The sequence below is a fragment of the Meleagris gallopavo genome, chromosome 15, assembly GCF_905368555.1.
Source record: "Meleagris gallopavo chromosome 15, MGAL_WU_HG_1.1, whole genome shotgun sequence".
Taxonomy (NCBI): Eukaryota; Metazoa; Chordata; class Aves; order Galliformes; family Phasianidae; genus Meleagris; species Meleagris gallopavo.
Window position 1 is genome coordinate 17448725 of NC_139418.1, and position 17076 is coordinate 17465800.

Here is a 17076-nt window from a genome sequence, read left to right on the forward strand (position 1 = left end):
GCGGCTCTGTGGGGCTGGCCTGCGGCTCTGTGGGGCTGGCCTGCGGCTCTGTGGGGCTGGGCAGCACTGCTGTCCTGTGGCAGCCCTGCCGAGGGTCCCCCTCTGCGCTGTTTGCCAGCTGGTTATGTGTTGTTTGCTCACCTGCACTGAACTTCAGATCCCAGAGCTGCGATCCTAAAAGGCTGTTCTTTGGTGAGACGTTCTGAAGTTTTAACTAAAAAGCAAATCGCAGTGCTTGTGCTGCAGATGCTGCAGGTGAAAGGTAGTTCTGGCCGAAGTGAAACCCCTGCTTGGAGAGTCGCTCGTGCTGCTTAGGAGGAATTGGCTCAGTGCTCCCTTCCTCCTGCGGCTGTTGCTTACGGAGCGTCAGTCTGGGGGCTGGGGGCACACAGTGCTGGGGCTGGGATGCTGTTCCTGACGGGGCGGGCTTGGTAGGCTTTGGGCTTGCATTGCATTGCTGTGGAAGCACGTCCTGCAGTGCTGTGTTCCGAGATCTGATCGCCTTTTTCCACGGAAGGTGTCTGTTTTTGCAGGGTGTTGGTGCGGGGTGCTTCTGGTGAGCTCTGAGAGACCCTTACTTTATAGACTTCTGTATTATGATCTGGGCACCGTTTGATTTTTGACATATTTCTAATGCCATGGCTTAGAAAGCTTCATATTTTTATACTGCATGCATGTTTAAAGATGTTTTGAAACAACATTCTTTATCTTAAAATGAATAAATGGTTTGCTTAGCATTTTGTTCAGCTTTTTAAGCAAAATGATAGTGCTGTAGATACAGAGTAACTCCTCGGCTGGCTCTAACCGCTGTTCTCTAATCTCTGCCTACTGTCTGAACCTTTCTGAGATAGTAAAGAAAAAAGTCTATAAATCCTTGATGTTTATGTATTAATATTGTAAAGAGTTTAAGTTGTCGCTGGATCAGCCTGCAGAATGTTGTTCTGAGCTTTGTTTCATTCCTACGTGCCGAAACCAATCATTTTAGAGCAGCAGGCTGGCAGTCCTCTGGAAATGCAGTGTGTTCACCTCCTTTGTGAACCTCAGCGTCCCAGAGCTGAACTGCTTTTGGTGATTTTCAGATGGATGAGGAGAGGTGATAAGTATCACAAACCGAATGGCCAGTCCTTCTCAACTAATGGTTTTAGTGCTGTGCCGGGACCGAAGACTTTGCTCCATAGTCAGCAAGGCTTGGGATGCCGCGAAGGCAGCGTGCTCGACCTTGTGTCCAGTCTGCCCATTCACAGACACGGCTGCAGGTTGCTCAGGGAGCCAGGCTAACAGCAGGCCTCCTGCTTCTGTTCTCACACACGGGGTCTTAAATGCCAAACCAGACTTCTGTGGCATCAAGTGTTGGCAATAAAAAGGAAAAATCAGCTAGAAGTTAAAGTCAGGAAAGAGGGAAATCATCTACCCCAGAAAACAGAGGTGTAATAAGGCACAGGAGTTGCTCTTGTGACTGCTGATTCTGGGAGTTTGGGTGAAAATTGGTTGCTCGCTTTTGTCTTAAGATTCAAACAAACAACAATAACAAAAACAAACAAATAAAGCAGAACAAAAATCCAGCAGGACTGATGCTCTGCCAGCCGTTGGGAGTGCTGTCATTTTGGACAGAGTGTTGACATCCCATTTAAAGCTGAAAATGTAAACTAAAAATTATCCTTATTTGCATATCTGTCTTTTAATGTAATTCACTTAATTACTGCTGTATGTGTTCTTTATTGGTTAGATCCATCTTAGGATGCTGCTACTTAAGAGTAGATCCAAGTGCTTACCTCTGTTTATTGCACACTTGGAATACGAGTCCTTAAATGCACGATTTATTTAGAGCCCTGCTTAAAACTGCATAGCTTCTGTGATATTGATAGTGGAATGCTGCAGTGGAGAATCAGTAGCTTGTTATTTTGATATGTAAAAGCTCAAAAAATGAGCTGAAATTGAAGAAATAAAATTGGTGAATCATTCTCTAATGAATATAGCTCATCTTAGGTTTAGCAGATCTTCCTGCTGTAAAATCTTCCTAAAGAGGAAGTGAGTTTTAGATGTGTGAGGTCTAAATTCGGAGTTTTAGTAGTTCTAATGCTTTTTCTAAGTTAAAATGGTATGTAATGTTAGTATACTTCCCTCTAATGGAGGTAAGTTCATTTCTTCTTTCATAAGAGCAAACTGCTAGTATCAAAGTCTCTTTCTCAAGTGTTATCTTTCTGTTATTGTCTGTAAAATAGATCAAAATGGACTTCTTTGAACTACTGGCTAACCACCACCTGGACAGTCAGTCTCGCTGGAGCAAAGTGAAGGACAAAGTAGAGACTGACCCTCGTTACAAAGCTGTGGATAGCTCTTCACAGAGGGAAGACCTTTTCAAACAGTACATTGAAAAAATAGCTAAGGTACGTGTGTGCCATTTGGAAGTAACTTTGCATGTTCTGCTGGTTACGTTGCTGATGATGTGTGAGGGAACTACAACTGTAAGATAGCCTCACGCTTTCCATGCTTAAGAAAACTCTGCCCGGTGGTTATTTGTGGAAGCACCCTGGAACGGCTGCAAGTCTTAGCAGTGCTGTCCATGGCTCTGCTGCTGCATGGTGTGTGTGTGCCTGCACGCATACCTTGCATTCATGCACGGGTGAACTTACTCAGAACAGAAAAAACAGAGTCCTGTAAGGTCATTGGCTTCAGAACGTGCAGACATCGCACTGACGACTGAACCAAAATGGGTACTTTCCATCCAAAATGTGATTTTCGTATCAGCTGAACTTCCAGGATGGTGGGTGGTTCACACGCAGCTCCTTCACTGCTGCCTGTCTCTGAATGCAGCGTTCCTGCCTTTCTCTTCAAGGAGATTGATGGTGGAGTAGGTGAAGGTTGGCTGAAGGTGGTTATACTGCTTCCCTCAGCCATTACTCACAGTGAGGGAAGCACTCGTGAGAAATGTCGTTCTGTGATCAGAACAAGTGTGTGTTGCAGCCAGACTTCTTTCCCCCATGCAGCCCCTACAGCAATTCAGCAGTTCTTGAAGCAAAATTTTGTAGCCTTGTAGATCTTACATCACTTTGAAGTATTTTGTGCTGAGATACTTTCGGTTTGATAATCCTTTAATTTGCTAACCTGCCTAATGAAAGCATGAAAGATGTCAGGTCGTTTTTATTGAGGAAAAACTTCTATTCTTACATTGCAGAATTTAGATTCTGAAAAGGAAAAGGAGCTGGAAAGACAAGCTCGCATCGAAGCAAGTTTGCGTGAACGAGAAAGAGAAGTGCAGAAAGCTCGATCAGAGCAAACCAAGGAGATCGACAGAGAGCGTGAGCAGCACAAACGGGAGGAAGCTATACAGAACTTCAAAGCACTGCTGTCTGACATGGTAAGGCACAAACGGGTTCTGTCTTCATTCCAGGAGCTTGGCAGTGCATTCTTTTCCAGTTGATGCCCTGTATGAAATGCACTTTGGCATTTTCAATTAAGCTTACATAGATAGAGAATTGTCTTCATCTTCTTTACAAGAGAACACTCTTCCAGGACAAATGCAGGATTTCTCCTCCTTCATTTGAATTAATGCGTAGTGCTTCCCTCTGCTGCTGCTTGGTTTGTGTTTCACAGAAAGCTGCTATTGTCTCTGAATTTTTTTTGAAGAGCTTTAATTTTTAATTTGAATTGTAGTAGAGGGGATAGAAGAACGCTGAGTATTAAGTAACAGTTGTCAGTGAACCTTAGAAAAACATGTTTACAGAAATAATCATCCCTTTGCCCAGGTGCGTTCCTCAGATGTGTCGTGGTCTGACACCAGAAGGACCCTGCGCAAAGATCACCGATGGGAGTCTGGCTCCTTGCTGGAAAGAGAAGAGAAAGAAAAGCTCTTCAATGAGCACATCGAAGCACTTACCAAAAAGAAGAGGGAACACTTCAGGCAACTTCTGGATGAAACTTCAGCGGTAAGAGCTAAATATGCTCAGACATGAGATATTTGCAAGTCCGTGGGGAGTTGGACTTTTCAGTTTTCTGTCAAGAGCTAATTTTTGTTTGGCTTTATTTCCTGGGACCGTTTGCTTCACCAGTCTCTTTTCTCCATAAGAAAAATGTAAGCGTTACATTTCCTTACTTATCTTGAGTTCTGTTTCAGTTTAACATACAGTTCATTTGCATTTAAACTTCTAATCAGTGATTTTTTTTTATCTCCTGCAGGATGTTACGTTTCTTCAGTATTGAGTTGCTTGATATTCTTTTCTATATGGCATCTTGCTCTTTCAAATAACCAGTGTGTTTATCTCGATACCAGCAGACGATCTTTTGTCTGTCTCAGCGTTCTGTTTTAAATCATGCTTTTTAATTTGAACTTCTGTGCCACGCTGAGGGAGCCTGTCATCTTCTCAGTGTGCTGTGGGGCTCTAGCGAGTCTTGGTCTTTTAAAATTGTGTACCAGCTTCAGTCGGCTTTCTTAACCCTACAGCTTTGAGTGTTTTTAAGGCATTGGTTAAAAGCTCTTAGAACGGCAGGCAGATCTTAGTGGGACAGAATCAAATGGCAGATGTTATTTTGAAGCCGGTTTCCTGTAGGTAATTTTTCACAGCATATATCCGTAGATATGTTCTAGAAAAAGGTCTTAGAATGTAAATGATGTCTGGGAGGATGTTGATTCGAAAGTGTCTGAAGAAAAGTGAATGTATGAGATCATATAACAAAAAACACAAGTACAGAAATAGGAGTGATGAAAACCCAACACTTGGATACAGCAGTGATTTTGTTGGTGTGCTTTGGGGATATTTACTTTCAGATGTGGTAATATTTATATCCCACATCTGTAGGATATAATTTTTCTTGCAGTTTTAACTATTTTTGCTTCTTTTGAAAGATAACTTTAACATCGACATGGAAAGAAGTAAAAAAAATCATTAAAGAAGACCCGAGGTGCATTAAATTTTCGTCAAGTGACCGGGTAAGAGGTTTGCATTACTGTTGTTGGCCTTCACTGTGGTGCAGGATACGGAGAAGGAAAATCAGGGACTGCTGAAATGGTGCCTGCCTTATGTGTATGTTAATATTTTTTAATTAAAAAATGCAAAAAGTAGACAAAAATACATTCATCGTGGGACTTCTACTTACATTCAGTATGTCGAATTGCATGAAGTACTTTGTCTGCGTTCGACGTTCTGAGTTTGTCTTCTGTCTTTCAGAAAAAACAAAGGGAGTTTGAGGAGTACATTAGAGACAAATACATTACTGCCAAAGCTGACTTCCGAACACTCTTGAAGGAGACCAAATTTATAACATACAGGTGTGTAGCAGAATGTCACCAAGAGCTCTGTTTGTGCTTTTGTGTGTAAGTGGCAAGAAGCTGCTCTTTTGTTCCCTAGAATAATTTTGCCTAAACTTATTCTATAATTTTTTCCTAATCTGTCAAAAAAAATAATAATCTGTAGTTGGTAGAGGATTTGTTTTGGTTTGCTTTGACATTTCTCTAATGGTTAACAAATAATGAAAATCAAACCAGCACAGATGTCTTTTGCTTCAGAATGGCATTATGTTTACCCTGGGCTGTCAGGCATTGGATTCATTTTGTGGTGAGGGCCATCTTCTGTGCTTGTGTCAGTCCTTGCCCTTCCAGTCGTCACTGGAGTGTTTTGGAGTTTTGGTTTCAGGGGATGCCACTCAGTGAGCAAATCGCAGCGCACACAGTTTACTACCAAAGCTGTGAAATCCTAATTGTCTGCCTCAGTTGGATGCCTAATTTAAAACTCTCGATTTTTGTCCCCCTAAGTTTTTAGCATTTAGGCGGTTCATGTAGTGCTGTACAAGGCCATGGCAGCCAGGCACAAGTCTTCCATGGTGCTTAAGTAATTTAGCACGAGGGCTACAGATATGTCCTCCTCTGCTTTGAGTACTGCTGCTGTGACTGATTCTGAGCAGAAAGTGGTTGTTGCCCAGGTTCCCTGGCACTGCTCTGCCCCCGACTGCTGCGCTGCGGAGTGGGGCGGCAGCCCAGGCCGTGCCAGGCAGTAATTCCTTCTGCCTGCTTCCAGATCCAAAAAGCTGATCCAGGAGTCAGACCAGCATCTGAAGGATGTGGAGAAGATACTACAAAACGACAAGCGCTATCTGGTGCTCGACTGCGTGCCGGAGGAGCGACGCAAACTCATCGTGTCCTACGTGGACGACCTGGACCGCCGAGGTCCGCCCCCGCCGCCCACAGCCTCGGAGCCGACGAGACGGACGACAAAGTAGCGCTGAGGTCACTGAAGGCAAGAGTATCTGTTAAATCAAAAAGCTTGCATGAGCCATCTGTCGGGTTTATACATATACATTACCGTGAATATATTGCAAAACCATCTTAGGAACAGAGGAGAAAGCAGTATTTGTGAACGTAAAATGGTCTCTGTATAAAAGTAGAAAATGTATATAAAAAGAGGAGGAAAAAAGAACGTGGCGATTATTTATGAGTTTCTGAGGGCAGGACTGGTGGGGCCCAGCTGTGCTGACTGTGCCGGGTGTCCTGGAGCAGTGGGGCAGGAGGGGCAGAGTGGTGCAGCTCCCAGAGCTGTGCGTGGGGCTCAGATGCGAGCGTGGCCCTGGGGCTGGCTGGCTGTGAAGGTGAGATGCTGCCGTAGCTGAAACTGCTGATGGCTGAGGGCTGCGTTGTGGTAACAGGTGCCGATTCCGTGCTTGATTGCACCCTTGTATGTGGTGATAAATCCATTGGAGCCCGAGTTAAAACCAAAAGAAGAATTAGCACTGCAGAGACCAAATTAAATTTGCTCACAGGTCTGCTTTGTTCCTTACCCTATCCATGGATTAGAAACAAAATCAGGTTGCTCTGCCCAGGCAAAGATCTGTCCAATGATTTTTACTCCAGTTGGAAAGATGTGGCTGTAGCAGTGGCTACCCAACAGAGCAGGACGGTTGTATAAATGTTTTTATTTACGATAAGTGATCTTTGCATACTTCTGGATTAGACTGTGGATTCCCCTTCTGGGCAATTCTTGTAAACTATACTCCTGTTTTGAATGTTAAACTTGTGTTTCTAAAGTTTAATTTTGAAATGTTGGGATTGTTCAGTTTATGTATTTGAACTACAATAAACCAACTCCTTTTTTATATGGATTGTACAGGCCTAATGCCAGTTTTTGTTGGGTTTTGTTGGAGTTGTGAATACAAGAGCAGAGCAAAGAACTGAAGTCCTATTGCCTAAAATGTTGGCTGTGTTTTGCCAAACTGTGTGATACTGTACAGCATCAAATTAAATTTCATAAACATTCAGATCAGCATCTGTGCAATTCGGTGCCAAACAGAATTATTTTCCAGTTCAGTTCTTCAGGCTGTGGCGTTTCTTCCTTTGCCTGCACGGGGGGTGTGGGTCTGTCCCTCTGGGCCGAGGAGTGGGAGATTAAGGTCGTGTCATTAATATGAAGGTAAATGAGCGTCTGTTTGTATAACGTTGCCTTTGCAGCATTATCCATGCCCTACAGCTTCTAATTAGGTGCCTCTGTTTAAATTCATCACCAGCAGCAACAGAGAATTAGCACTCGGGCTGTGGAGGAAGCAGCTCGGTAGCAGTAATGAGTCCTGTCCCCGTGGGGGTGCAGGCCTGCAGTGCTGCTCTGCGCAGTGTTGGTCTGGCTTTGGTTTCGTTGTGAAACCGATTCCACTACCAGCAGAGGTTTCAGCTGAAGAAAAAGCCGTCGCCTGTTGCTGTAGTGGCGACTCCTTCACCCCCGACTCAGTTCTGATGGCTGCTGCTGCACGCCTTGCTCCCCTCAGCAGTGCCCCGTGGTGCAGCCTGCGGCCAGAAGGAATGCTGAAGGACACAGCACTGCAAACCTCAGCATCCCAGGCGTTGCTGAGCTGAGAGCTGGGAGCTGCCAGCGCCTCCCAGACACAGGGGTGGTGCCCTGCACTGCGTGCAAGTGGGTGACGGGCTGCCCAGGTCCTGTACCCCCCCAGCTCTCAGGGCTCTGTCCCAGCAGCACGCCCCCAGCATGGCCCCAGCTGCAGCCACCTGGAAAGCGCAACAATCAGCAGCTCCACACAGGCACGTTTGGAACAACTTTACTTCTGGTACCAGAGTGCAGGCTTTCTGTACAAGAACAAAAAAAAGGACATTTAAAAAAAATGTTTACTCTTGGCATTCTTTTTTAACCATTTTAAAAAAAAGGTACTCCTGAAAGCCACCACTTGTAGTAAATGCGTGAGGCAGCGCACGTCCCCCTTACTCATCCCTTTGGGATGGCGAATGCCCCCTGCTCCTGCCCCACAGACTCCAGGCAGGGCCTCCCCACGCTCCTCATTAGAGGCTGAGGGCCAGAGGTACCACAGGAGCTGCAGGGCGTCCGAAGCGCGCAGTACGAGAGGGGCTGTGGGCAGAGTGCACTTGGCCCTGAGAGCCGGGTGAAGCTTCCCTGCAGGACACAGGTGTGGTGGATGCAGCACAGCTGCACAGCAGGGCCACCCTCATGGGGACACTGCTAAAGTGATGGTGGTAATTGCTGTAATTGACTTTATTTATTCACTTGGTCTTGCAGGAGCGGTTCTCAGACTGAAAATTTTTTTTTGACATTTGCTCGAGTAAAAAAAAGGATCTGAACAATCTTAAGAGTAGAAAGGGGAGCCTGGCCATGCACAGAGGAAGAGTTACTGGTTTTATTATTATACTTATTATTATAATCTAGGACAGTGGGCAGCCTCTGGAGGAGAGCAGTATTGGGTTGGATTCTCTTTTAGAATGTCATAAATTAGCAACTTGAACTTTTTCTTAAAAAAAAAAAAAAGGAATAAATAAATAAATTAAAAAGAGAAAAAGAGAGAGAGAGCATGAAGTGCAGGAGTGAACAGCAACAGGACAATAAAAATGACCACAGCAAAATACAAGAAGTGCAGAAAAAGAGAAAAAAAAAGCCCAGGTTCAATTTGGTTTGCAATCAGTGTGTTTTGGAAGCATCATTTATAAAGGTATTTCATATACCCAAAAGGCACCACAGTATCTACAAAGCCAAATCCTGGGGAGGTTCGGTGGGGAGTTTCCTGGGAGTTCTGGGCACAACAATTCCATTCTGCGTTTGGTTTTGCTGTAGGTAAAAAGAGGAAATGATGATGGCAAAACGACAGATGTGAAAAATGGGGACACGGCTCCGATATTGTGAAATAATAGGTGGGATATTTCTAGGATTAAGCTTTAAAGAATCAGCATGGATTACAAAAACCCACCACCCCACACCGAGCTGCACACAGCCGCCCCGCACTGCCGCCTCACCACCCCGCACATCAGCCACCATTACAGCAACGCCACCGGGGCACTGGGACAGCAAAAGCTGAGACCCCCCAGCTGCTCCGTGTTGAGTCCGAGCTCCCAGCACGTGGGTAAACGGAAACCTGGGGGCGGCTCGGTGCGCTCAGCCCCACTCCCACTGCAGCTGGGCTGCCCCTGCACACTGCCATTCACATAGCAGCAATTCAACAGAGGAATAGGAAAGAAAGGGGGAAAAAAAAAAAAAAAAAAAGAAAAGAAACATTTGGAATCTTGTGTTTACTAGTATTCAGTACATGAGAGACTCCTAAAGAATAACTTGTCCTCCTAATTAACCTTGTCCTGGAATATATACAGGTTATTTGTCGCTGCCACAGCAATGATATTCTCTGAAGGGTGCCAAGCCGTATGCAGGATCTTTTTGCTGAAGTCCAGACTGTCCACGCTGATCTCATCTTTCCTCCTCTTGCCTCCCACGCAGACCTTGCGGGGTTTGAGGACGGCGCGGTTTGCTGTTCTCCCGCGAGGCCTCCAGCGTCACGTCCCGCTTGGTGTTGCGGTCAAACATGCGGAAGAAGTTGTTGTAGGAGCCGGTCATGATGACACTGCGAGGGCAGGAAGGGCGAGTCAGTGAGCACGGCCACAGCCCCATTTCCACCTCCTCCCTGCCCAGCCCCGCTCAGCCCAGCACCCACGCAGAGCCAGGCAGCCAGGCGTGTGCTCAGACATCTCATGGAACGGTTTGGGTTGGAAGTCCTATCCCTGTCGACCCTTGTTGATGGCCCTTCTTTTTATAATCCCCTTTTAAACACTGGAAGGCTGCAATGAGGTCTCCCTGGAGCCTGTCTCTGCAGAGCTGCTCCAACCCTGCGTCTTTCTTCTCAGCTGAGGAAGAGCTCATGCAGACAAGAATTTCTTACATGGATATCACTCTTTATGGCAAAGATTTGGCTGACCCAAACCGAGTGATTTTCACACCTTTTTCAAGACAAACTCCCCCCGACTTAAATGGAATACACGGAGCTGTAACATGATTTAGATCAGACTCGGAATTCAGGCCCAGCTGTCTCTCTCTGCACTGATGTGCGGTGCTGCTGTGAGGCCGATGGCCCCGCCGCCCCTGCAGCCGCAGCCAGGCTGAGGTAAGCGAGGAGCCGCTGCCCCAGGAGCCAGGCAGCCGCTCGCAGCCCCGCGCACCCGGCCCAGAGCCCAGCTGCGCCCAGCCCAGCCCCGCAGCCCCCCCTTACCTGTCAGAGCCGTTCCACACGCACTCGAACTTGTCGAAGATGCAGTCGTTCTCATACAGCGAGCACAGCTTGCTCCGCAGGTAGTCATGGACCTGGGGGCGGGGCGGATGGAATGAGGCAGGGGACATCCGTGCCAGGCCCGCCGCCGCTCCCATCCTCCCATCCCACCCTGCCCTGCCACCAGCCCACCTGGTAGGTCTCGATGGGCCGGTTCTCCATGTTCAAGTCCCACACCTTGACAGTGAGGTAGTCCCGGGTCATGATGTACCTCCCGCTGTGGCTGAATTTGACGTCGGAGATGGAGGAGATGATCTCAGAAAAGAAGGAGCGGTTACTGGGGTCCTCAGGCTCCTCAAAAACTGCAAGAGAGGAAGGGACAGGCCTGGCATCGGTGACCCTGCGGGATGCGCTGCCCTGCCCAGCATGGAGGGGTCCCAGGGGTGCAGTGCAGCAGGGGACGCAGCGGGCACACGGGAGGCCACGAGCACCCTGAGCCTCCAGCGCTGAGCCCACTGTGAGCACTCCCACTGCTGGGCACGGCACAAAGCAAGCGCCGGAATGTTATGGACGCCACGCAACCGAAGTGCCTTTATTTTTAAATGAGTGCCATAACCAGGAAGGGTCAGCAGAGACCAATCTATCAGCAGCACAAGAGAAGGCCAAAGGATTTAGAGCCTCGTGTACCTTTCCATGTAGAAATCAATGCGTAGTATAACTGAAAGTCAATGTAAATATTTTATAGCTACAGTAACCTACAGATTTAATCCGATGTCTTTGAATAAATCACAGCCTGTACAGCCTGAAGAGCGCTGATGAAGATCCAAATTAAATGCATTTATAAATTCAATTTCAAAGTAACGTCAGCTGGGCAGGCATAGCTTTAAAGAAAAGGTCTGCGCCAATGAACAGGCTGCATTTGGAGTGCATCTGTCAGACCTTTTCCTTCCACCCCTCCAGACCCCTCACCAGCTCAGCACTACAGAATATTGCTGGGGAACAAGGAGAGGCTCCTCCTCTTCACGCTGTACTGGAAAGAAATCCATTGCCCAACACTGACACGGCCACAAAGCTTATGAGCACTGCCTGGCACCCACGCCCCCAGCACCCAGAAAACAAAGGCAGGAGGGAGCTGTTCCAAGAGCCAGGGCTGGGTTCGACCACTCGCTTCCACCACCCCTGGCCCAGCCCTGTGCTCATCACAGCTATTCTCCAACACAGCAGAGAGAAGGCCTGACGTAGAAATAGAGCCCTTTCTTAGGGCTGGGGATGTTACACTGACAGTGAGCGAACGAGAGGAAACATCACCGATACCGTAGAAGTAGAAAGCATCAAACTGCAGATTGAAACACAGGATGCCTCAGAGAGTGAACCCAAGAGGCGATGGCAGCACCAAGAACACGAGCAGGAGGAGAAGAGCTGGGGACAGGTCCTGATGGGCTGAGCAGTGCCAGGCTGCAGTGCGCCCCGAGTGCCTGCGGCCAGGGCAGCTCCCGCGCAGCGCTGCTGTCCGACTCCTGCATGGCTGTGCCTGCAGCCAGAGGGCTCTGCTGGCAGCTCAGAGCACACGGCTCCATTCCTCGGTGAATGCAACCGCCCCTCCATTTCTGTAACACCGATTCAAGCCTCGTCTTTTCTCTCTCTCCTTCATTTAAACTCTAATCGGGACAATTAGCCACACACACCAGGAAATCCAAAGCACCACAAAGCCCGTGGCACAGCACCCAGAGCCCCCACTGCAGCGACGATCCCACAGGGCTGCAGAGCCCACAGCCACCTCTCCAGGCGGACTCCCTTCGTGCTGCGGGCCACAACAGATTTCTCACTTAAAATGGAGACTGGGGAGTGCTGCAGAGGCAAAGAGGTTTGTTTCCTCATTAGCTAAATGAGCCCAGGGTGGCAGACGAGGTTTGTCATCCTCCGGAGATTCTGCACAATCAGCTTGTTAATTTTTAGCTCGAGGTCTTGCCAGGCTTATTGCTGCATGCAGCAGGACTCGTTAGCTGCTGCTCGGGGCCGAGGAAGGAGGTGATTTGTTTCTGGAGGCACTGCCACATCTCAGCTCTACCGGCTGTGTGCCGCCCCAGTGACAGCAGGCAATGAGAGCTCTGCACCACAGATCTTCAGCCCCAGGCAGGATGAGCTTCATGTGCCTGGAGCAGGGAGTTCCTAAAGCGAGAGCAGATCCCTGCACTCTATTTACATGCCCTTTTTCTTGTATAAAAGGCTTTGGTGGGAAAAACAAACAAACAAACCACAACAACAAGAGAATATGCTGCCAATGACAGCAGTTGTGCAGCAAGGTGTGCCTGTACCCAGGGCTGACTCCCGTAAGGCTGTAACGCAACAGAAAGCACAGCAATAACAGTGGAGTGGCAAAGTCCTGAGCTGCAGCAAGTGAGGATTTGCTCAAATGGAACACCTGTAAGCACAGAAACTAAGGGAAAAAGCTGCTTACCTTCGGAAGGCCTCAGGTATGCAGGGATCCCCAGTGAGATCCCCTCACCTCCACTGCCAGCCCTTAAATGAAGGCTGGGAAGGGGTGGATCCCGGCTCCAGCCCTTCCATCAGGCACATTGCATACAGCTGAGCTCCCCTGGTTGGCCCTGCCTTCCCACCAGGTGCTCCATCACTGCTTCAAGCTCTGACTCAGCACTTCTGCTACAACCCCCAACGCAGAGCCCATCCTATGCACCGCACCCAATGGGGCTTTTCTTCCTTTTCAGGCTTTTCAGAATGGGATGACTTCAGCTGCTGTTACCACCTGCCCCAGCAGCCCCACGCTTCCCTTGGTTCCCTATGGTGCTTTTGACAACTCCTGAGATTTTTCTGTGCCCGTGGAGTTGTCCCTTGCCAGACCTTCTGAATACCATGGCAGACCTCCCACATCCCGGTGCTGACACGGGAAGGGGCCATTCTCCCTTCCAGCTGCAGGGCTGGAGGTAACAGAGCCACTGCCAGCAGCCTCAGGTAAAACAGGATGGCAAAATTTAATCAGAAGAGCACTTCAGTAAATCTGCCCCTAAGCTGCAAAGTGTGTCTGTCTAAATGAACACAACAGGGATGTGCAGTGCTATCACAGAATGGCCCATGTTAGAAGGGACCTCAAGGATCATGAATCTCCAACCCCCCTGCCTGAGGGCCACCAACCTCCCCATTTAATACTACTGGCAGGTATTAAATACCCCTGCCGGAGAACTTGCCTCCAAAGCCAATGTCGCTTTTCATTTTGAACTCTGATGAACTGTCTCAATTTCAACTTACATATCTGCTGCGCCGCAATCGACTCAGGCTGCTGCTTCGGAGGTGCAGAGGGAAATCAGTAAGACAATTTCAACTGCGAGATCAAACCAAACTCTTATTCACTGCTGGTCGGATCTCACTGTGGGCTGAAGGCAGCACCAAACCAAGGCAGTCGCTGTGTAGGGACTGCTGCCTCCAAAGCATCAGGGAAAGGGATTGCCTTGGCTCTGTCATCGCACTCCGAGTCTCAGCTTGGAGCTGTCACTGCAGGACTGTGAGACAGTCATGAAGTGCAAGAACAGAGAGACGTGTTCTGCTCAGGGTTTGGGATTCACAAATTCACAGAATTGTAGGGCTTGGAAGGGACCTCAGGAGACCATCGAGTCCAACCCCCTGCCAAAGCAGGGGCCCCAGGCCAGGTAGGCGTCCAGGCAGGCCTTGACCATCTCCAGAGGAGACTCCACAACCTCCCTGGGGTGGCTGGTACTTTCAGATCTCCAGACGTCCACGCAAGCTTCCCTCTGCACCTCCTCTGCTGCGGACACAGCAGGCAGCACGCCCGGCTCCCCAGCACTCACACTTGGCGTGGCGGTCGCAGAGGGCGGAGGTGCGCATGTCGCACAGCCGGATGGTGCCTTTGCTGCTGCTGTACACGAAGGTGTTGCAGTGGTGGGGGTGGAACTCGGCGGCGGTGATCACTTCCGTCAGCTCCTCCATGTTGGCCGGCTTGATGTCCACGATATCTGGGGGTGAGTGAAGGAGCCCGCCGCTCCCCGCGTGGAATTGGTGCCTCGGGCCACCAAACCCCTCAACTTTTGCCTAAATCCTCCCCTCGTTCTCCAAAACAAGCAGACATTGCAGCATCGTTCAGTCGTGGGTCCCACCAACCACACGCCTGTGGCTGCTGAACTCCAGCTGCCTAACCCTGCCACGTGCCCCGGGGGCTTCTCAGGAGAGAACACGATATAAATACCAGTGGTGATTAGTGCCCCGCCGTGATTATTTCTGATGCAGCAGTTAGGAGGGTGACAGGCACGATCTCATTTGTGCGCCTGTGACTGGCAGCCTGTCTCCCTGCTGCGCTATTAAGATTTCCCCTCCTCGTCTCCCCCAGGGCATCTGTCTTCTACATCACCCCCATCCCTCCGCCCCGGCTCAGCCCTGCAGGCAGAACTCAAAGTGGTGGCAGCGGGGTCCCACAGTGCGGGGGGGGCTCAGCGCCCAGCACTGCCAGCACGCTGCCGTGGCTCAGCCCACGCAGACGAGCACAGGCAGCAGTGACTGCTCTGGGGATGAGGACAGCCAAAGCTGTGACCGAGGGTGTTGTGGGTGCTGCACAGCACCGAGCCCCGCGGCAGCGCTTCGCTGCGCTCTGCCCCCGCACCTCCACCTCTCCTGCTCCGACCTCCTGGCAGGATCTGGGGTAACTGGCAGTAATGAACCCGTAGTGAGCAGGACCACTTAGTAACGCCAGCAAAGAAAATCACGACGGGTCAAACCTTTCCCTTGGTTCTCCCTTTTCTGGGTCAGAAAGGACAGAATGCTTCCCTGTGAGCCCAGCCCTCTGTAATACAGCTCCTGGCAGCAGAGGGGCCCAGGGACACCACCAAAGGATACTGAAGCTCTGATTTGTGATCTCAAAGTTCCAGAGGTTTATCCGCAGGTCGTCGGCCGACATGTAGGTCTCGTAGTCGCTGTTGACGGATATGGAGTTGATGTGGTACGTGTGCGCGTTGGCGAACACCCTGCGGGGAGTGGCCTCCACCATCAGGTCCATGGGCCGCAGCACCGGCACCTGCAGGGGATCGGCACGTCAGCACTGGGCACGGGATGCTGGAGCCGCGTGGGGCAGCACCGCAGCATCGTCTGCTTTGGGAGACGACAGCGCGAGTCCGGAGCTTTCTGCAGCAACAGTTCCTACTTCGGCCAAACAACAGCAAAACCTCTCCTATTGTTCACTTCGGAATGTGAAATTCCTGCCCTGTTGCTAACAGAAGTGCTGTATTACGTGCTGGATCAGCTCCGGTTTTTCTTTCAGATTTTCTGGATTTGCCCCACGGTGAATGGTGGAAGTAAAGGAGTAAAGGAGTAAAGGAGGGGAAGAGATGGAAGGGAAGCACGGGGCAGGGACAGTGGAGGAAATAGGAAGCAGTGTCATACACGTTTGCCTTTGGATTTGTAAGTGTAGCTCACGTAAACGTGAGGGGATGGAGGGAGGCACAAAAGCAGCACATGCAAGGAGTGGCGTGCTTAATAACTTCAGACGCTGTGCTCTTAAGGCAGCTGCGTGCACCAGTGCTCCCCCCGCCAGGAGCTGTGCCCTCCAGCCACTCCATCACAGCAAATGTTTTCTGTGTGCTGCCCGAAGAGGTTTCCCATGGCTGCAGAGGTGGGGATGGGAGCATGACAGCCAGATCAAGTGACACAGGAACACAGGAACTGCCAGCCCGGAGCCTGAGCTTAATGTGATGTGCCTGCTTCCTAATTCAGCCTGACACACTCAATGATGCATCGTTTGCTGCTGAAGGACTCTGCTCAGCCATCTGGGGACGGAGGCTCGCATCGTGCTCAGAGATTGCGGGACGTGGGCTGTCACTCAGACCGTCAGATGGCTTTGCAAAGGGCGTGGGCTCAAACCTTACACTGGGCCACTCTGGATGCAAAAATAAATCCATCACAGGCTCCGGAGCTCAGCACTGCTGTGCAGCCTGGCCATGCCCCAGTCAGACCCATGGCTGTGCCCAGCCAAGTAGCACTGCAACGACAGCACAGCCCGTGTCCAAACAGGGCATGGGGCGATCTGCAGATCCAACACCTGCACGGTCCCAGCCTGGTCTCAGTGTGCTACTTACACTGGCTGCAGCAGAAGGGAGCAGTGCAGGTGCAGGGCTGCACTCCGCCGCCTCCTTCACCAACACTGAGAGCTCCTGGGTGCAGCCCTTCAGCTACTGAGCGGACCTGCAGGGTAGTGCCTGGTATTACATACACCCATGATTAAAGGGTAATTTGGTGTAACAAACCGCATCAAGTACATAGAATGGCTGTCAAATAAAGTAAAGCACTAATAAATTACATTACTTCCTGTTCTGTGGAAGGGGGCAATGCCATTCATTACTCACTTTAAAAAAACTGTCTCTTCATTTTTCTTTTTGCCTTTTACCAGGCACCTCCTGCAAAAAGAGTGCTCCCATCACCCACACATATCCCACCCCACCGCTCCTTACCACGCTCATGGCAGAGCAACAGCTTCATGTTCCTCAGGACTTGGCCTTACTGGTCTTTCCTCACGCCATCTGAGAAGACCCCTTCCCATAGAGACAAACCTGCTGTCTGGCCCCGAGCCGTGCACTGATGGAGCTC

At 49.7% G+C, this 17076-nt stretch overlaps 2 protein-coding genes across 6 annotated transcripts in view; one reads left to right on the plus strand and one right to left on the minus strand.

The window, feature by feature from the left end:
• The window catches only part of TCERG1 (transcription elongation regulator 1), a 32064-nt gene extending 24974 nt beyond the window's left edge, over positions 1–7090 (plus strand). For all 5 annotated transcript variants that reach the window (XM_085237057.1, XM_085237058.1, XM_085237059.1 and 2 more), the window contains 6 exons: positions 2223–2387; positions 3176–3358; positions 3747–3926; positions 4844–4927; positions 5166–5266; positions 6012–7090. In XM_085237057.1, the coding sequence (XP_085093183.1) occupies positions 2223–2387; positions 3176–3358; positions 3747–3926; positions 4844–4927; positions 5166–5266; positions 6012–6213 (915 nt within the window). In that variant the 3' untranslated portion in view covers positions 6214–7090. The remainder of the gene's footprint in view (positions 1–2222; positions 2388–3175; positions 3359–3746; positions 3927–4843; positions 4928–5165; positions 5267–6011) is intronic.
• Positions 7091–8018: 928 nt separating this feature from the next.
• Positions 8019–17076, minus strand: part of PPP2R2B (protein phosphatase 2 regulatory subunit Bbeta) — a 43531-nt gene continuing 34473 nt past the window's right edge. The window contains 6 exon segments of the mRNA XM_085237062.1: positions 8019–9731; positions 9733–9834; positions 10477–10568; positions 10666–10835; positions 14295–14459; positions 15334–15511. Coding sequence (XP_085093188.1) covers positions 9557–9731; positions 9733–9834; positions 10477–10568; positions 10666–10835; positions 14295–14459; positions 15334–15511 — 882 coding nt within the window. The 3' untranslated portion in view covers positions 8019–9556.